This window comes from Cherax quadricarinatus, chromosome 8 (assembly GCF_038502225.1).
Source record: "Cherax quadricarinatus isolate ZL_2023a chromosome 8, ASM3850222v1, whole genome shotgun sequence".
Lineage (NCBI taxonomy): Eukaryota > Metazoa > Arthropoda > Malacostraca > Decapoda > Parastacidae > Cherax > Cherax quadricarinatus.
The window spans coordinates 14,293,237-14,315,420 of NC_091299.1; the positions used below are offsets into that span (position 1 = coordinate 14,293,237).

Below are 22,184 nucleotides of genomic sequence, written 5' to 3' on the forward strand. Positions count from 1 at the left end.
AAACCCATCTAGTTACTGTATTTGAGATTTTTTTTCTTTTGTATGGGGTTATATCCGTATTCTGAGACAACTTTATGAACTGTTTTATTTCTTACAGATAACTACTTGCTCAAGATGAAGATGAAGATGAAATCACACCCTCAAAAACCTGTACTCGATTTGCAATGTATAAAAAGTGCGCATTCTTGAGTGTGTGATTGATACATGATTCATTGAAAAGCATATACTAAATTTATTGTATTACTGCAGTTGCTAACTGCTTTATTAATATTTTCAAATATTGTGCTCTTCTTGTATAGTAGTGTATTTGAAAAAATTTGAAAGCGAAGTGAGTCAGCTACAACACAATGTATGCAAGACATAAAAGGTTTGGTGTGTGTGCATTGTATACTGTCATGTGCGTGCACATCAGTGTGAAAAATATATATGCACTCTAAAGCTAAAAAGTTACTGAAGCTTTGCATAAATTTATAGAAATGTGTACAGTAAGGGTGGCCTATAGAGTGATGTGTTGCAATCTACTTACCAAACTTAAATAATACATACAGTACGGTACAGTGCTCAGGCACAGTTAAAGAATTTTTAGGATATAAGAAACTAGATCCAGTTCTGTATTGTACTTCCATACTGAAACACTATCAGAATTGTCTAGCAGAAAATAACGCCAAAGCATTACTGAATGTTTCGTGTGACAGTTATGAGTATCATATAAAATTCTTAATAGCTCATGCTTGATCATTTTTACATAGAACAATATTAGATCAACCAGCCTCAAAGCAATCATGCAAGCTTCATCGGAGAGTGTATATGTTTATATGGCTCGCCAGAGCTACAGAGGATCGGGAAACAATGATCCCAGCATGGAGGTTAATGATGTCATACATGTAACAGCAGAGTTTCTACACAACCAGAATATAATCCCAGACAACCCAGATGGATGGCTTTTTGGCATCAATATGCGTACTGGACAGGAAGGCTACTTTCCAGGTGAGTTTAGTGTTTTAACATTTACCCAGCAGTGCCAGGCAGGCTCTTTGAGTGTCTGCACTTTGCTTCTCAGCTAACAACTCCAGAATTTCTTGCTAATTGTTGCCCATAGCTGTTACAAACAAGTTGATCAGAAACTTTTTTAAGAAATATGTCATGTTATTTACAGTACAGTATTTGTAGTTGCAGTATCTTATTGTAATTGAGAATTGGGCATTTTTGTCTAGTACAGTGGACCCCCGGTTAACGAACTTTTTTCATTCCAGTAGTATGTTCAGGTGCCAGTACTGACCGAATTTTTTCCCATAAGGAATATTGTGAAGTAGATTAGTCCATTTCAGACCCCCAAACATACACGTACAAACGCACTTACATAAATACACTTACATAATTGGTCGCATTTGGAGGTGATCGTTAAGCGGGGGTCCACTGTACAATGGTGCCTTGGGATACGAACAGCTCAAAACTAGAACAATTATGTAAGTGTGTTTATGTAAGTGCTTTTGTAAGTGTATTTTTGGGGGTCTGAAATGGATTAGAAATCTAATTTACATTATTCCTTATAGCAGTGGTTCCCAAACTTTTTCAGCTTGTTACCCAATTTAACATGCCACATAAAGCATGTTACCCCTTTCACAAAATGTTGTTATTATTGATATATATAGCTAAATTAAAACACTTGAGATATTTTCTTTTATTTATTGTATTTGAACATTGTGCATCTCTAATGACTATTACCAAAGATGTCAAGAACATCAGTGGGATGGATGGAGTTGCATACTTGAAACTAGTTTAGGAATTCTTGGCTTCGTGGTTGAAAGTGCCAGCCTGGCATCGTTTGCAACATTCAAGCGAGTCCTCTTTTTTGTTTTCATACCCAACATAGTTGAGAAGCCCTTCTCGCACAGATACGTTGTTGAGAATGATACCAACAACTTCAAGGCTCTCTTGGACAGAGTTGGCGAGTCAGGTAGTCGTGAAATCCAAAAGGAATCTGCATTTTGGTTTTGGAATTCGATTTTCAAGGCTTCATTGGCTCGCATTGTGATCCACTCCTCCTTTGCAGGGAAATCATCATCATGAATGGCATCATCAGGTACAGAGAAGGGATGAATGATCCACTGAAGAGTGGCTGTTTCTTGGTCACTCTCTGGAAAGTAGTGATGCATGCTTGTTTCAAGCCCCTTCAAATGGTCGCTCATTTCTTTGTTGATGGTCTGTAGAAGTGATCCAGTATCATGACTATTCTCCTCAACAAACTGGTCTAGGGTGGGAAACTGGGCAATGACTCTTTTCTCCAAGCGCCGAATCCAGAGTCTCAGTTTCCCCAGAAATGCAGTCACAGTGTGATGGGCATCAATGACAGTCGTGTTTCGGCCCTGGAGTTGCAGATTACCACTGTTCAGCTCCGCAAATATGTCAGCCAAGTAACAAAGTCGAGCAAGCCACTCCTTATCGGTGAACTTGGTAGCAAAAGGAGATCCTTTTTGTTCCAGGAATTCCTGAACAGCTTTTCGGAGCTCAATGACTCGACGTACAACCTTGCCTCGTGACAACCAGCGAACATCGGTGTGGTAGAGCAGAACTTGATACTGCTCTCCCATTTCCTTGCACAGCTCCTTGAATATGCGCGAATTCACATCTCTGGACTTGATGAAGTTGACGATTTTCAACACATCTTCAAACACTAACTTCAGATTACCAGGCAGGCTTTTCGATCCAAGAGAGTACCAATGAATGATGCAGTGATCTACAGAAATTTCTGGATTGATAGCTTATATGAGGCCCCGTAATCCACGATGACCACCCATCATCGACGGTGCTCCATCGACGGAGACCTGGAATAAAAAGAAAAATTATTATAGACTGCGTCAGTTAGTCATTGTTACTTATCTTTTGCGTTATAATTATATGGTTTTAATTAATTATTTTGGTACTTGAGTATTTCAGTACGACAGGCACGATATTTTTTGTGTGAATCATGTACAAAATATTAGCTACACTACAGTTACTTGTACAATAAATAAAACTGTATATGACTATATGCCGTGTAATTCATTGTATTTATACTAATTTAGACTTTATATAAACATCGTTTCCTACCTGTTGAACGCTGTTCCAATCCAATCCATTCTTGGTAAAGAAACTGTTGATGATATTGAAGACATCTTCTCCCTTTGTGGTTGTCAGCAGATCCTCGCATAATAGGAACTCTTCTTTGATCTTGTCCTGGTGGACGTAACGGACGAACCCAAGGAGAACAGCACAACTAGCTACGTCACACGATTCATCAAATTGCAAGGAGAATTTGCCATATGAGCTTTCCTTGATCTTTGTTGTAACTTGGAACAGGATATCTGATGCCATGTCATCGACTCGTCGGCGGATGGTGTTGTTTGATAGAGATATGACACTCAGTTTCTTCACTTGATCCTCCCCACATACCTTGCTTACCATCTCGTATGCACAAGGCATAATCAGATTCTCTGCAATGGTGTGGCATTTCTGTTGTTCGGCAATTTTATATGCAACACAGTAGGATGCTTCGACCGCAGCTTGAAGCTTTTGGGCTTGAATTCCAGATGAGCCGAACTGGATATTCTTCAGTGCTACAGCCTGGCGCTGAAAATAAGCCTGACCCTTATTTTGAAGATTTGGATGGCACTTCTGGAGGTGAGCTGAGAGTTTTGATGGCTTGAGGCTTTCATTTGTCAACACTTTGTGACATGCCACACATTGTGGCCGATCCTCTCCACCAGAAGTTAAATTCACAAAGCCATGGCGAAGAAAGGCGTCAGTGTAGGTGCACTTTTTGGACATTTTCTTGTTCAATCTGCAGAAAAAGAAGAATATCCATGCATACACTGCAAAATGCAAGGTACATAATTTCTCGCATGGCAGCTAACACAAGTTCACTGATGCAAGCACACACGCATACATTCAAAATTGTCAGGCTGCAAGTATGATGCTTGTCAGCACAAGAGCACCGTGTAGCGCGAGACTACAGTGAACGTATACAGCCTCGCATACTCTGCTAATCCTAGCAAAACCATTGAAAACGTAAGAACCACACATACATTATATATAAAATTAATAATAGCTACAAATTCACAGTAACAGTGGGTAAATACTAACTATATACTGCACAGGGCAGTACACATACATACCAGCTTATGTCTACCTCGGCTGATGCTCACAGATAAACTGACAGTGTGAAATAGAGGCAGCCTCAGGAAGTGAGTGACGCGTACTGGACAGGTCGATCTGGGCTACTGAGTGACTTTTGTCCTGAAGCATACTTGTCAAAATACTTTTGGGTTTCCACACACTTAGCTATATACAGTGGACCCCCGGTTAACGAACTTTTTTCATTCCAGTAGTATGTTCAGGTGCCAGTACTGACCGAATTTTTTCCCATAAGGAATATTGTGAAGTAGATTAGTCAATTTCAGACCCCCAAACATACACGTACAAACGCACTTACATAAATACACTTACATAATTGGTCTCATTTGGAGGTGATCGTTAAGCGGGGGTCCACTGTATTTCTTCTTTTCTAATACTGTATATTAGTTTTTGATGTTTATTGTTATTTGGTTTAACTTTATTACTTTATTACTTTATTAAAAAAATAAAAATTACTAAATAAATAAACTTATAATAGGTTTACTTTACAACTTTATATACTAAGACAAAGTTAACAATAATCCTCATACCGGGTACCGCATTGTTTTCTTGATTTTCAGAATTCATAACTTTTTTCTGTCACCCCTCCATTACCCCCCAAAAATGGTTAAATTACCCCCAGGGGGTAATTTACCCCCAGTTTGGGAACCACTGCCTTATAGGAACAAGTTCGTTCGGTATCGGCACTTGAACAGCCTTCTGGAACGAATTAAGTTCATATCCTGAGGTACCACTATATTTTGAATTTAAATTGTCATGGTCTTGACTTAATTGGGCTAACACAGGTTAAATTTTACATAAATTTCCTGTACTGTATAAAACATTGTAAAAGTTAAATTTTGTATGAGTCATAGAAACTTTCACTAAATTTAAGTTTCCAGTTACACGGTAATTACATATACAGTGCATGTCTAGCATTGTGAAATGTTTTGTCATGTCTGTACAGTACTGCATTAATTTTTTTTCCAAATTTGAAATTATATCTTCTTTTCTGTACTTTTAACTCATTTATTTTCAGTGCTTGTTTTAATAGTATAACTAAATTGAGGGTACAGTATTATATGTATTTGGTGCACAGTAGAGCATTTAGGTGCATTTTTTTTTTTTTGTTATTTTTAACCCTTAAACGGTCCAAACAGATCGACGTTCAAATTCGTAGTGCTACAAAAGTAGATCTACTTTTTTTTACATATTTTCAAATATAACAAAAAAATGTAGATAAAAGTTTTTTTACACGTTTTCACATGTAAAACAAAAAAAAAAGATCTAAATTTTTTTACATACTTTCAGATGTTGAAAAAACATATATATACGTTTGGACCATTTAAGGGTTAAACATTCTTATTTATTGGACACTTGAACAGTCCCCCACCCCTAGCCTCTTACGTTGTGAGTTTACTGCATATTAACCCTTTTAATGGCCATCAAATAGAACTACAGTGGAACATCTACTTAAGAGTTTATTCCGTTCCATGGCCTTACTCACATCTGGATTTGCTCGTTTGCAGAGTCAATTTTCCTCATTTAAATTAATTGAAATGCAATTAATCCATTCCGACTCTCAGGAGGCATGACAAGATACTTCAGTATTTCGCTAATATCATCTATATGGCTTATTTATCAACCACAATTCATCTAATATGACATAAACAATATAAATAACATAGAAACCTGATATATACTCTAGAATGAATAAAAAACGTCATGTGACAGGTGGAGGTGCCCATAACTGCTCCCGCATTGTTGTGGTATTCACTGCCATCTATTGATGGCCTTATTATGTAGTACATTATTATTTTACGTGTGTTATTGTTTTGTTTTTTTATTATCACACTGGCCGATTCCCACGAAGGCAGGGTGGCCCGAAAAAGAAAAACTTTCACCATCATTCACTCCATCACTGTCTTGCCAGAAGGGTGCTTTACACTACAGTTTTTAAACTGCAACATTAACACCCCTCCTTCAGAGTGCAGGCACTGTACTTCCCATCTCCAGGACTCAAGTCCGGGATGCCGGTTTCCCTGAACCCCTTCATAAATGTTACTTTGCTCACACTCCAACAGCACGTCAAGTATTAAAAACCATTTGTCTCCATTCACTCCTATCAAACACGCTCACGCATGCCTGCTGGAAGCCCAAGCCCCTCGCACACAAAACCTCCTTTACCCCCTCCCTCCAACCTTTCCTAGGCCGACCCCTACCCCGCCTTCCTTCCACTACAGACTGATACACTCTTGAAGTCACTCTGTTTCGCTCCATTCTCTCTACATTTCCGAACCACCTCAACAACCCTTCCTCAGCCCTCTGGACAACAGTTTTGGTAATCCCGCACCTCCTCCTAACTTCCAAACTACGAATTCTCTGCATTATATTCACACCACACATTGCCCTCAAACATGACATCTCCACTGCCTCCAGCCTTCTCCTCGCTGCAACATTCATCACCCATGCTTCACACCCATATAAGAGAGTTGGTAAAACTATACTCTCATACATTCCCCTCTTTGCCTCCAAGGACAAAGTTCTTTGTCTCCACAGACTCCTAAATGCACCACTCACCCTTTTCCCCTCATCAATTCTATGATTCACCTCATCTTTCATAGACCCATGCGCTGACACAACCATAAAAAAATACGAAAATACCGCTAAGGGGCAGCTAATGGCTGAGAAGTGACTTCCCTTATTTATGGTCCGATTTCTTTCATTTTTGGTGTACATTAACCCTTTCAGGGTCCCCAGACCCTCTCCCAGACTTGTTCTCAGGATTGCCCAAATTTCAAAAAAAAAAAAAAAAAAAGATTTTTTTCTTGTGAAAAGATAGAGAATCTTTCCCCGATCATAATGACACCAAAAGTATGAAATTTGATAGAAAACTTACGGAATTATGATGTTGCGAAGTTAGCGGTCTCGACGATGTTTACGCATCGGCGATTTTGCCCACTTTGAGCCCTATTTTCGGCCAATTCCGGTCGACAAAAATCATAACTATTTCGCTAGACTCGTGATTCGGTGACCGTCTGGTACCCGTCCGCCCGTCACCGCGCACACAAAGCCAGTCTCCCGCACCATTCACACTCAGTGTGCCATTGTTTATCAACACTTGGCCATCACCCCACGGGTTCATGCAAAACATTTCGTTATAATCCATTGTTTTTTGTGATTGCAACTGCTAAATAAGTCACCATGGGCCCAAGGAAACCTAGTGCAAGCCCTTTGGTAAAGAAAGTGAGGAACACGATCGAAATCATTGAAAAATCATTGAAAAATATGAGAACGGATTGCGTGTTACAGAACTTGCCAGGATATATGGCAAACCCTATTCAACCATCACTTTGATCGTGGCGAAGGGAAAGAATATAAAGTGTGCTGTTGTTGCAAAAGGGGTAGATATGCTGACAAAAAAGAGATCGCAAATCCTCGAAGAAGTGGAAAGGTTATTGTTGGTGTGGATTACCGAAAAACAGGTAGCAGGAGATAGTATTATGCAGTCGATAATGTGTGAAAAGGCAAGGCAGTTGCATGACAATCTCGTAAAGAAAATGCCTGCAACAAGTGGTGATGCTTATGATTTTAAGGCCAGCAAAGGTTGGTTTAAGAGATTTAAGAAGTGTAGTGGCATTCACAATGTGATAAGGCATGGTGAGGCTGCCAGTTCTGACAAAAAAGCAGCTTTGTACAGGAGTTTAAGGAGTGCGTAGACACTGGAGAATTCAAACCCCAACAAGTGTTTAATTGTGAAGAAAATGCCAAAGAGGACCTATATCACACAGGAGGAAATGGCACTCCCAGGACACAAGCCTATGAAGGATAGGCTCACTCTCATGTTTTGTAGTAATGCTAGTGGGGATTGCAAAGTGAAGCCTCTACTGGTGTATCACTGAAAATCCCAGTGTGTTCAAGAAAAACAATGTTGCTAAGAGTAATTTGTGTGTGATGTGGAAGGCTAACAATAAGGCATGGGTCACAAGGGGAATTTTCCTAGACTGGTTTAATGAAGTGTTTGGCCCCAGTGTGATGAAATACCTCCTGGAAAATAAACTGCCACTCAAGTGCCTCCTGGTTATAGACAATGCTCCTGCTCATCCTCCAGACTTGGAAGAGCAAATAGTGGAGGAGTTCAGTTTCATCACGGTGAAGTTCTTGCCCCCTGATACAACTCCTCTCCTCCAGCCCATGGACCAGCAGGTCATTTCAAACTTCAAAAAACTGTACACCAAAGCAGTGTTTCAAAAGTGCTTTGAAGTGACCTCAGACACTGAATTGACCCTAAGAGAGTTCTGGAAAGATCACTTTAATATCCTCCATTGCATAAACCTTATAGGTAAGGCTTGGGAGGGAGTGACTTCCAGGACTTTGCACTCTGCTTGGAGAAAATTGTGGCCAGAATGTGTACAAGAGAGGGATTTTGAAGAGTTTGGGGCTGACCCTAAGGAGCCTATGCCAGTTGTGGAATTTATTGTGGCATTGGGGATGTCCCTGGGGTTGAAGGTGAGTGGTGAGGATGTGGAAGAGTTGGTGGAGGACCACAGGGAAGAGCTAACCACTGCAGAGCTGCAAGAGCTTCATCTGCAACAGCAAGAGATCACAGCTCAGGAAACTGCTGCAGAGGAGGAGGAAGAGAGGCGGAGGAAGGTGCCTTCTTCAAAGATTAAGGACATTTGTGCAAAGTGGACTGAAGTGCAGACATTTATGGATGAACTTCACCCTAACAAAGCTGTTGCAGGCCATATTGGCAACATGTACAATGACAGTGTTGTGTCCCACTTCAGACAAATCTTAAAGAAATGCCAGAAACAGAGCTCTCTGGACAGATATTTTGTGTGACAGGGGTCCAGTGACTCTCAAGGTGTTCCCAGTGTCTTTAAAAAATAAAGAAGGGAAGTAACCCCAGATAAGGACTTCATACCTGAAGTCCTAATGGAAGGAGATTCTCCTTTCAAACAATAGTGTACACCTTCCTCCTATCCCCTCCTCCCGTCTTCCATCCACCTAGAAGTCTTCAGTAAAGGTAAGTATAATGTTGTTATTATTTTTTATATGTATGTACTTGATTTCTCATTGTTTTCAGTATGTAAATCTTTATTTAATTTGAAAAAAATATTTTATTTTAATATTTTTGGGTGTTGGGAACGGATTAATTTTATTTCCATTATTTCTTATGGGGAAAATGGTTTCGCCATTCGGCAATTTCGACATTCAGCAGGCTCTCTGGAATGGATTAATCACGAAACTCAGGGGTCCACTGTACAGTGGACCCCCGCATACCGGACGCCTTGCATAACGGACAATCCGCATACCGGACGCTTTGATCGCTAAAATTTTGCCTTGCATACCGCCCAAAAACCCGCTCAGCGCCCTTTGTCCGAGACGCGTCCAATGTGCGGCCTGAGCCACGCTCACATGTTCCGCCGGTGGCATTGTTTACCAGCCAGCCTCCGCGGTAACATCCAAGCATACAATCGGAACATTTCGTATTATTACAGTGTTTTTGGTGATTTTTTTCTGGAAAATAAGTGACCATGGGCCCCAAGAAAGCTTCTAGTGCCAACCCTACAGCAATAAGGGTGAGAATTACTATGGAGATGAAGAAAAAGATCATTGATAAGTATGAAAGTGGAGTGCGTGTCTCCGAGCTGGCCAGGTTGTATAATAAACCCCAATCAACCATCGCTACTATTGGTGGTACAGCTGCTGCTGCTGTACCACCGTCAGCTGCTGCTGCACTGTCAGCTGCTGCTGCACTGTCAGCTGCTGCTGCTGTACCACCGTCAGCTGCTCCTGCTGCTGTAGTACAGTCTGCTGCTGCTGTAGCATCGTCTGCTGCTGCTGTAGCATCGTCTGCTGCTGCTGTAGCATCGTCTGCTGCTGCTGTAGCATCGTCTGCTGCTGCTGTAGCATCGTCTGTTGCTGCTGTAGCATCGTCTGTTGCTGCTGTACCACCGTCAGCTGCTGCTGCTGCTGTAGCATCGTCTGCTGCTGCTGTAACATCGTCAGTTGCTGCTGTAGCATCGTCTGCTGCTGCTGTAGCATCGTCTGTTGCTGCTGTACCACCGTCAGCTGCTGCTGCTGCTGTAGCACCGTTGTTGGTGTGGCTTATTGAGAATACATACCAAGAAACAACCCCAGAGGATTTGCCACCCAGGATAGCCCAAAAAAGTCAGTGTCATCGAAGACTGTCTAACTTATTTCCATTGGGGTCCTTAATCTTGTCTCCCACGATGCAACCCACACCAGTCAACTAACACCCAGGTGAACAGGGAAAATGCCTGGAACTAGTGCTCATATTGGTGAATTTAGAGCCAGCAAAGGTTGGTTTGAGAGATTTAAGAATCGTAGTGACATACACAGTGTGATAAGGCCTGTTCTGGAAGAAAATACCAAACAGGACCTACAGTACTCAGGAGGAAAAGGCACTCCCAGGACACAGTGTCTCATCAGTCATTGCTGCATCTTCAATAAAGGTAAGTGTCATTTATTCTTCATTTAGTAGAGTAGTACATGCACAATATATATTGTGCATGTACTACTCTACTATTGTGCATGTATCCTTCTCTTTGTGTGTAGGAAAATGTATATTTCATGTGGTAAAAATTTTTTTTTCATACTTTTGGGTGTCTTGCACGGATTAATTTGATTTCCATTATTTCTTATGGGGAAAATTCATTCGCATACCGAACATTTCGCATAACAGCCAGCCCTCTTGCACGGATTAAGGTCGCTATGCGGGGGTCCACTGTATAAGCATACCTCTCTAATACGGCAGGTTAGGTTCCAGACTGCCACTGTAAAGTGAATCACAGCCTTTTTCTCACTTGCCAGTGCATATAAAAGCCTAAAAATATGTTTATGCTATGATTTATTAACCCTTAAACGGTCCAAACAGATCAACGTTCAAATTTGTAGTGCTACAAAAGTAGATCTACTTTTTTTTTACATATTTTCAAATATAACAAAAAAAAAATAATGTAGATTAAAGTTTTTTTTATACGTTTTCAAATGTAAAACAAAAAAGAAGATCTACATTTTTTTACATATTTTCGGAAGTTGAAAAAACGCATATATACGTTTGGACCGTTTAAGGGTTAAGTGCGCAGTAGCATTATGCCTAAAAAACAATGCAAAAGTAAAAAGTAATGGCTATTTTTTTTCAAATTGCTGAAAACCATCTTAAGAGCAAAGCAAGCACCAAAAATTGTAAACATGAATATAATTGACAAGCACTCTGTTAGCAAAACACTCTGAAGCAAGCACTGTATTAATGAGGTATGCCTGTAGTCAGCATTTTTCCATGTCGGTCATCTCCACTAGGGCGGGGTGATTCAAGGAAGGAAACACATGCAACAGTACTCATTCAGTTTCTGTTTTGTCAGATGTGTGCAGGTATTACAGTTCAAATTACCCTTGACACTGCAACATCCTCAGCTATCCTTCGGAGTGGAGGCACTGTATTTCCCATCTCCAGACTGCAAATCTGGTGAACAGGTTTCTTTGAAGTCCTTCATAGATGTTATTCTGCTCACATTGACAGCATATAAAATCTCTAATATATAATTTGTTTTATTTTTCATTTAGCTCTACAACTAAAGTGAATTGCTTTTCCTTTATTATTCTCTGATACAAAAGCCTATTTTATTTGTTGGTGTTTAATGTATACATTTTAAAATGTTTCCATATAGTCAAGTAGTGTCACTCTGTCCTCATAATAATTCAGTAGCAGCTTTAAGCATTAGTGGTTCTAGTAGATTTCATTTTAATTTGTATACATAATGAATAGGTATACAGTATACAAATACAATTTGAAATAAACAATTGAAGAAATACAGTGGAACTCCGGATTTCATTTGCACCGAATATCGTACATTTTGGATTTAGACCACTTTTTTGGGTGAAATTTTGGTCCGGATTTTGTACCTCCACTCGGAAATCGTATGTATCAGATGCGTCCACCTGAGCTGCTCATACATGTGTGACTCACTTTTTGGCACACTAAATGTCTTATTTTACGTTAATATAGAAATTTTCATTAATCCATCTATGATATTTTCTTCAAAATTATGTAAGAAACACGTTACATAGCATATAAATATGCAATGTTTATATGCGATGTATGTTTAAAAGTAATCACTTTTGGGCACATTAAATGTCTTATTTTATATTAATGTAGACATTTTCATTAATCTATTTATATTTTCTTCAAAATTATATAAGAAACACATTACACAGCATATAAGCATGCAATGTTTATGTGCTATCAAGGGGTGAATCGGTGGAGGGACAACATTGTTTTCTCTGGTCTAGCGTTAAAGAAAACTGTATGAATCTGCGTCTGGCCCAGTCACCACCCTTAATACACTTTACATAACACTTTTGTTTACAATTCTCGGCATGAATTATTCATTACTTCTCCCTTTGTTTATGATGGTATCTATATGTAGTTGTTAGAAACGATTAGAGTCAGTGAACATGGTATGTCGATGGTAATAATATGGCTTTGGGCCGCAGTGTATGTAGCTGGTAGGTATAGCCCTGGCAGATGTAATCTGCCTGGGACTACAAATAAATACTACTCACGTCTTACCCTACATTAAGACTACAAATATTTCAAGGTAAGTAATGAATGTACTGTGTATGTATTTTACTTTTTATTGTGTTTTAATGCCTAGTTCTATTACTAACTTAATATAAGTTAGTGTAAACTTGACAACCCTACACCTGTTGTGGAATCTGTTGTGGCTTTGGGGAAGTCTGACGGCTTAAGCCATATCAAGCCCGACTTCCCAATGTATGGGGAAGATTTGTTGCCCAAAGCTGGGCATTGATAGAAAAAGGAACAAGAGTTCCTAGGTAAATAATAACAGGAATTAGAAGCTCCCAGTTGAATCAGGTGGACTCCCTTGCCAGGCCCCAGCAGAATGGAACACCTGCACCACACCTGTGTTCAGTAACTGGCTTCCCACCAAAACTGTTAAAGATTATCCGCAGGGTGGGAAAATGGAACTGGCTAAAAGTAAGTCGATGAGAGGTGCCCCTCCCGTAATGTGCCCAGCGGGCAAAGTGGATGAGGACAAGCGTCCCAGAGAGAGCAGGGGAAATTTGTCACTGGTACTCAGGCGAGAGCAAGACATCCACATCTGATGAAGGTTGGTGCAGAAGTCTCTAACAAACCAGGGTGACCTAATAAAAGAAGAAACACTTTCAGAAAGTTTTTCTCCGTTTTACATTCAATAATTCCAGCATTTTAGCTGCTGCTTATGACACACACGGCTTATGGAAGAAGGAGTCTTCTCCACTTTCCCATGTAGTTTTTACCTATATCTTGTTATATATCATGTGAATTTACATGTTTCTTCTTAATGATACTGTATGTACTTGCAAAAACTGAATATGTAATTACTTTAATGATAATCTGAAGTCTAACTCTTAGAAAGGATGAGTGATGGTGATTGTGTTTTCTTCTCTGGGTCACACCTCCTTGGAGGGAAATGAAAAATATACTAGAAGATGATCCTTATAAATACTATATCGACATGTTTCAGGTTACTTTTTGGCGCTAAGTGGGATACAGCAAAAAGCAACACCCCAGCGCCGACGACCCCCACCCACTCCAGATGGAAAACAACCCTACAATGATAATCAGGTTTGTTGAATGGCCACTACTTAGGCAGTGTTGGAATAATATTTATCAGTGTTATTAAAAGGAACTTCCAATTTTATTTTGGTTTTCATATTTGCAAATTATTAAGATGTTAATGTGCTGGAACAAATCTACATGAAAATTATCTTATACAGGATAGACAGACCTATTTAGGGATAACAGACCTCCTGTTTTTATATGGTAGGCAAACCTGTCTGTATAAGGGAGACAGATATTTTTACACTGAACATTCATAATTCACATTGGTTTTGTTCCTGAAAATAGTTACCTGTAATTTCCGCAATTAATGGAGTGAAAACATGGGAAAAATAGGGTTGTGTTCAACAGACCTCCATTTCTAAGGCCTGAGGAAGGCTGGTTGTTGACTCATTGTAAGAGTTTATTTCTTTGATAACATTGGTATAGAATACCACATGTGCAACACCTGGATATCTTTATTTTGAACAGGTTTCACCAACTAGTGCCATTTTCAATTTAATAGAGGTTATTAACTGAAGATAGCATATTTTTACCAGAGAAAGTGGGAAGCATGAGCATAAATGACCCTCAAAACTAGCAGCACTCAATATTATATATTCAGTATTTTATGTTCAGGATTATATATTCACCCTGCCTCGGTGGGAGACGGCCGACTTGTTGAAATTTTTTTTTTTTTTTTCACATATTCTTGTTTGAAACAGGATGAAAAGTGACAAAAAATGAGTTTTACCTTACCTTCAATTCGTTGCTCCTTGTCACTACAGAAGTGTATAGATATAGTCGATGTGAAATATTGAAATATTGAAATCCCAGTACGACTCTGTGTTTAGTGAACCACTAATCGGTCTGAGGATCGACGACCCAAATGATTTCTTCATGAATGAGCCTCAAAACTCCATAAATGTATGCCAGATTTCCGACATTACCCTAACTCCGATAGATTTCGAAAAAGCCATTGACAACATGCCTATGCACTCAGCCCCGGGCCCAGACTCGTGGAACTCTGTTTTCATTAAGAACTGCAAGAAACCCCTCTCGCGTGCCCTAAGTACACTATGGAGGAGGAGCTTGGACATGGGTGAAATTCCACAGTCACTTAAAACAACGGATATAGCCCCACTCCATAAAGGTGGCAGCAAAGCATTAGCTAAGAACTATAGACCAATAGCTCTGACATCCCACATCATAAAAATCTTTGAAAGAGTGCTAAGAAGCAGGATTGCAAATCACCTGGATTCCCAAAATCTGCACAATCCAGGGCAACATGGGTTCAGGGCAGGTCGCTCCTGCCTCTCACAACTACTGGATCACTATGACATGGCCTTGGATGCACTGGAAGAAAATCAGAATGCAGATGTAATATACACAGACTTTGCAAAAGCATTTGACAAATGCGATCATGGCGTAATAGCCCATAAAATACGTGCTAAAGGAATAACTGGGAAAGTGGGGAGATGGATCTTCAACTTCCTAACAAATCGAACACAAAGAGTAGTGGTCAACAGAGTTAAATCGGAGGCTGCCATAGTGAAGAGCTCTGTTCCACAAGGCACAGTACTCGCCCCCATCTTATTCCTTATCCTCATATCAGACATAAACAGAGATATACACCACAGCACCGTATCATCCTTTGCGGATGATACTAGGATCTGCATGAGGCTATCATCTGCTGAGGACGCGGTTAACCTCCAAGAAGATATAAACAAAGTTTTCCAGTGGGCAACGGTAAACAATATGATGTTCAATGAGGACAAATTCCAACTACTCCGTTATGGAAAACTGGAGGAGATAATAACTAGAACAGAGTATACTACTGACTCCGGCCATACAATAGAGCGGAAAAATAATGTAAGGGACCTGGGAGTAGTAATGTCTGAGGATCTCACTTTCAAGGATCACAACAGTGCCACGATCGCACGTGCAAAGAAAATGATAGGATGGATAATGAGAACTTTCAAAATGAGAGATGCCAAGCCCATGATGATCCTTTTCAAATCACTTGTTCTCTCTAGGCTGGAATACTGCTGTACATTAACATCTCCATACAAAGCAGGTGAAATCGCAGATCTAGAGAGTGTACAGAGATCCTTTACTGCACGTATAAGTTCTGTCAAGCACCTTAACTACTGGGAACGCTTGGAAGCACTTGACTTGTACTCGTTGGAACGCAGGAGGGAGAGATATATCATAATCTACACTTGGAAAATCTTGGAAGGAATGGTCCCAAATCTGCACACAGAAATCACTCCCTACGAAAGTAAAAGACTGGGCAGGCGATGCAAAATGCCGCCAATAAAAAGTAGGGGCGCCATTGGTACACTAAGAGAAAACACCATAAGTGTCCGGGACCCAAAACTGTTCAACAGCCTCCCATCAAGCATTAGGGGAATTGCCAATAAACCCCTGGCTGCCTTCAAGAGAGAGCTGGACAGATACCTAAAGTCAGTGCCGGATCAGCCGGGCTGTGGCTCGTACGTCGGACTGCGTGCGGCCAGCAGTAACAGCCTAGTTGATCAGGCCCTGATCCATCGGGAGGCCTGGTCATGGACCGGGCCGTGGGGGCGTTGATCCCCGGAATAACCTCCAGGTAACCTCCAGGTATTGGCCAGAATAGCCTGAAATACTCTGCATACTAAGGGGCTTTTTCCATGCACACCTAAATATCACCCATCTTTGTGCAAACATTGTATCACATTGAAATAATTAATCTTTAATCTTAACTGTGGTCTCCACATGCGGCCTTCATCTTCACTACATTTTAAACACTACAATTTTCTCTTTCAATAACATTTTCACACCATTATCAATCATTAACATATGCAACAATTATATAAATGCTGCTAGCATAAGTAAATGACTGTTTAAAGCACAAGAATGTGTAATTATGTATTATACTAATTGTGTGAGTAATCTATCAGCTGTAACAACCACCACTTCTCACCTTTACTCTAACCACAATGTTAGCCCGTTTTCTTAGAAATTGTAAGAGTTTCCTGCCTAATTGTCTGTTTGGCATCACTTTTATTTCTTTTGAGTGCCATGATTAATATCCAGAGACAGAGCGAGGTGATGATTTGAATGAAAATAGAGAGGATAATCACAGAGAGGCTGTCTTATGATGTGTGTTCAGAGACTGACAACTAGTTTGTTTACTGAGCAGTGATGTTAGGCCTCACTCACACCAAAACATTTGTCTTGCCCGAGGAATGGAGGTACCCTCCATTATGGGACACTCCATAATGAAGTGTCCCATAATGGTATAGGTTGACCATCACTAATCTGGCACCATTGGGACCTGTAGGGTACCAGATTAGTGATTTTGCTGGATTACAGAGTGGTTAGGTTAGAATACACTTAGCCCAATGGGGATGTTTATGCATTGGTGATTTCACCCACTTTATGCCCTATTTTTGGCCCATTCCATTGTTCCAGTCTACCAAACTCATAACTATTTCGCTAGTGTTCCTTCTGTTCTGTCAGTTGAAATATTTACATATTTCATATTTCAACTATCCAGTAAAGTGGTCAGAAATTGGTAATTTGGCCAATTTCATACAAATTTCAAGAGATGCCAGTTTCAAAACAGGGTTCAGAAAAAAACAGTGCAGACATTCCTGGCACTAAAATAACATTTTCTCTGTTCATTAGTCACATCTCCAGGCCCCTCTTATATTACGCTTGGTTTCCATTTTGAATTTTTACTCACACCAAAAATAAAAGATTTACTGTTATATAGACTGCTGCATTATTGTAATAATTGTATAAATAATGTCAAGCCATTCGTGGGTGTGTATTAGACCGGCCAGTTGGACACGTATTGGATGGTGACGTCACTTGTTTACTCTTGAACATCGGCGAAAATCGAACATTTCCGCTAGTCTGAGCTCAATTTCAAGGTACTTTCTGTTGTGAAACCAATCAAAATCATATCTATTTCTGTAATATATCTTCCATTCTGTCAAATGAGACGAGAAAAAGAGAATACAACAATAAAAACCATACAAAAATTCACCGCAAACTCAGTTTTGCACCAAAAACATGGTCTCAGCTTTTTTCTCACTATGCATGCTGCAGAATTTTCTTATATAGTGCACACTTACCACACAGACCTATTCTTTCATATGTAGGCACCCAAATTTACTAGTCACAGCTTATCTGAGTGTGCTGAGCTCATGGCGACCAACAGTGGCTTCAAAGCCACCTTACCTTTTATGGACAACCTATGGTGTACATATGTGCTTTACACAATAAGAAGCATTTCTTTTATTCGTTGGAACCATGGCTAGAGCTAAAAGTGAGGAGGTTTTAGCAGTAAATGGAAACAATAAATTGGAATGACTTATGTAGCAAGTAGCACCACCAAACAGTAGCAGCAGATGGATGTGGCGACCCTGGAAATTTGAAATTATGCTAGCCAAAATTATTGCCGGATTACTGATGGAACTTAATTACTGATTGCTGGATTAGTGATGGCCGACCTGTACTAATTTTACCCTGAAATGAAAAATATAATTAAACATGGGTCATGAAATCGTAATGACACGGTCTGGAGTTTTGAGACTGATCGCGGGTTCTATCCCCACCCGTGGTATGGTTTAAAAATATAATTAAATTGCAGAATATTAAAAAGCTATGATCCTGCAATTTACGAAGGTTTACTATGTTTTTGTTACTAGCCCCTTGCTCCCAGCATTTTAGTGGCCTCTTACAACACATATGGCTTAGGGAGGAAGAATTCTGTTCTACTTCCCCATGGAGATGAGAAGAAACATGAACAAGAACTAGTAAGGAAATAGAAGAAAACCCAGAGGGGTGTATACAGTGGACCCCCGCATAACGATCACCTCCGAATGCGACCAATTATGTAAGTGTATTTATGTAAGTGCGTTTGTACGTGTATGTTTGGGGGTCTGAAATGGACTAATCTACTTCAAAATATTCCTTATGGGAACAAATTCGGTCAGTACTGGCACCTGAACATACTTCTGGAGTGAAAAAATATCGTTAACCGGGGGTCCACTGTATATGCTTGTACATGCATGTGTAGTGTGACCTAAGTGTAAGTAGAAGTAGCAAGATGTACCTGAAACCTTGCATGTTTATGAGACAGAAAAAATTACACCAGCAATCCTTCCATCACGTAAAACAATTACAGGTTTCCGTTTTACACTCACTTTGCAGGACTTCAGTACCTTCCTGGGTGGTTGCTGTCTACCAACCTACTACCTAGAGTTTACTGTATGTAGGGTAATCAAATTCCCCAATGAGTGAGGAGATAGTGTATTAGGAAATCGCATCTGGTTTTAGAATTTGCTTTAATCCCTTCAATTCATTACGTTTATTGCAGATCACAGCATGTTCTTTTCAATTTTTCCTTCTAAGCTTGCAGGAAAAACTGAAAGAACATCAGCTACTTTTTAGAAGATAATTGGATATACTACTCTTGACATACTGGAGTTCAGTTGTCATGGAAGACACAGGATAGTGCTACACTTTGTTTTACAGAATGATTGTGGGTTTTAAAAATAAGAGAGTATAGCATAGCATTCTGTTCTAGGACTAGCAACAGAGATTCAAAATGAGTAAGAGGTGACTGTTGTGCATGTATTAAGTAACCACATATGAAGAAGGTGGTACATACAGCTTGTAAATTCTTAGGAACAAAATTCATGGAAGTAGTGGTTGAATAGGAAGAATGTAACCTTACAGGAAGAGGCTCATACATGTACTTTGAGTTAATGTGATGACATATGCACTGATGAGATGAGCTTTCCTGTGTATTTCATGAAGAGCGTTGGATGATGAAAAGCTTTCCTAGATATGAATAAAGTACTCCAGGACAGGGTAAATAAGGCTTGTAAAGTTGAAGTAATGAACAAGAAATTCATTTTTTTTTTTTTGAGCAGATGCAAGGGTCATTGTAATTCACAGAAATTAATGGAAGCTTGTGGTTTGAGTGTGCCAAACATTTGTTTTAGTCTAAATGAATTTGAACAAGTTACAAGTGACCCACAATGTGGTAGACTTAAGATCATACATAAGGAACTTGGACCACAAAGTGTGAGGTTCAGTGAAAGCTGTGGAGGAGGAGCTCTAAAGTGTAAAGATGATTGCTAAGTTGAGTCATAATAAAAGTGGACAGCATTGAATGTACTGTACTTTAAAGATCATTAATAAATTATAATAGTAGGGGGCATAGTAGAACCTTGTGGAATGCTATTCAAAAGTTACAATGAAGATGATGGCAGCTAAGCCATCTATAACACTGGTGATTGATGAGGTTTCAAGAATAATTCTCACAATCTCACAACTAATCCACAAATTGAAGGTGAAACCAAATGATTTTCTGGTGTATTCCAATCCATTATCAAATGATAGGTAGTAGGTTGGTAGACAGCAGCCGCCCAGGGAGGTACTACCGTCCTGCCAGGTGAGTGTAAAACGAAAGCCTGTAATTGTTTTACATGATGGTAGGATTGCTGGTGTCCATTTTTCTGTCTCATAAACATGCAAGGTTTCAGGTACATCTTGCTACTTCTACTTACACTTAGGTCACACTACACATACATGTTTTTTTTTTTTTTTTTCAACAAGTCGGCTGTCTCCCACTGAGGCAGGGTGACCCAAAAAGAAAATACTTTCATCATCATTCAACACTTTCACCTCACTCACATAATCACTGTTTTTGCAGAGGTGCTCAGAACACAACAGTTTAGATGCATATACGTATAAAGACACACAATATATCCCTCCAAACTGCTAATATCCCAAAACCCCTCCTTTAGAGTGCAGGCATTGTACTTCCCATTTCCAGGACTCAAGTCCGGCTATATAAAAATAACCGGTTTCCCTGAATCCCTTCACTAAATATTACCCTGCTCACACTCCAACAGATCGTCAGGTCCCAAATACCATTCGTCTCCATTCACTCCTATCGAACACGCTCATGCATGCCTGCTGGAAGTCCAAGCCCCTCGCCCACAAAACCTCCCTTACCCCTTCCATCCAACATTTTCGAGGACGACTCCTACCCTGCCTTCCTTCTCCTACAGATTTAAATGCTCTCCATGTCATTCTACTTTGATCCATTCTCTCTAAATGACCAAACCACCTCAACAACCCCTCTTCAGCCCTCTGACTAATACTTTTATTAACTCCACACCTTCTCCTAATTTCCACACTCCAAATTTTCTGCATAATATTTACACCACACATTGCCCTTAGACAGAACACCTCCACTGCCTCCAACATATATATACACACCCCTCTGGGGTTTCTTCTATTTTCTTACTAGTTCTTGTTCTTGTTTATTTCCTCTTACCTCCATGAGGAAGTGGAACAGAATTCTTCCTCCGTAAGCCATGCATGTTGTAAGAGGCGACTAAAATGCCAGGAGCAAAGGGCTAGTAACCCCTTCTCCTGTATATATTATTAAATGTGAAAGGAGAAACTTTCGTTTTTCCTTTTGGGCCACCCCGCCTTGTTGAGATACGGCCAGTGTGTTGAAAGAAAGTAAATGAAAAGGGGAAAAAGTCAGAGGTCAGTTCAAGTGAAGAGAGGTCAGTTCAGTTCACAAGTATTCTGAAGTTTAAAGCATTTGATAGTGTACTGGAAAGGCAGGCACTGAGATTCATGTTATGTATATGGGCAGATTCAACTAAATGGCATTTGTGAAGGTTAGAAAAGGGACAGATAAATATTTTTTTTACTAAATTACCTATCCCTCTTTTAGCCTTATTAGATGCTGTCTTCTTGACTCGGCCCTTATGCAAAACATTCTTAACGAGCTGTTTTTGTAGAAGCCTGCCTTTCCTATTATTATGTTGTCTATTTCTGAAATCTTCAGAACACACTTGCTTGTAGATACCTTAGCTGTCTCCTGTCACTCTTTACCTGGCAACTTTTGGCTTTCTCCCCTTTTCTTTCTCTAATGCGCGTGACTTGATAATAGTCAAAGATGACCCTAAAGTTGCCTAGTTTCGTTTCTGATTTATGAATTAGTTGTGAAGAGAGGAAGCTTGAAATTAAGTTTACTAAGAGAAGGGTAAGAGATGAAGGCAAGTAATCAGGAGAGCTGAGATTTGCTTCATATCCTCTCAAATGCTTTTAAAATATTGCCATGGTGAATGATTCGCCATAATCTCAAAGCGAGGTTGATTAGTGGGGTAAGACACCATCATCAATGGAACTTGCCCTACAGATCTTATTAAATATGATTAGAGAGTAGACTACAGGATACATTCCAGGAAGACACCCAAGGAATTCAGATTCTTGGATGCAGAATTCTTATCTGGTCTGCATGGCCTCACAAGTCACAGTTGTTAATCTGTGTCTGTGGCACTCATATCTACCTTATGGATACTTCTTCAGCCAGTAC

General features: G+C 39.9%; 1 protein-coding gene and 1 long non-coding RNA gene across 4 annotated transcripts in view; one reads left to right on the top strand and one right to left on the bottom strand.

The window, feature by feature from the left end:
* Window positions 1-22,184, top strand: part of LOC128685382 (serine/threonine-protein kinase Wnk) — a 132,427-nt gene that overhangs the window by 7,267 nt on the left and 102,976 nt on the right. For all 3 annotated transcript variants that reach the window (XM_053771893.2, XM_053771894.2, XM_053771892.2), the window contains 2 exons: window positions 98-987; window positions 13,710-13,810. In XM_053771893.2, coding sequence (XP_053627868.2) covers window positions 783-987; window positions 13,710-13,810 — 306 coding nt within the window. In that variant the 5' untranslated portion in view covers window positions 98-782. The remainder of the gene's footprint in view (window positions 1-97; window positions 988-13,709; window positions 13,811-22,184) is intronic.
* LOC138852403 (uncharacterized) lies at window positions 2,487-3,246 on the bottom strand. The gene is made up of 2 exons (XR_011391727.1): window positions 3,091-3,246; window positions 2,487-2,825 (listed from the first exon to the last, which is right to left on the bottom strand). It is a non-coding gene; the product is annotated as an uncharacterized lncRNA (long non-coding RNA).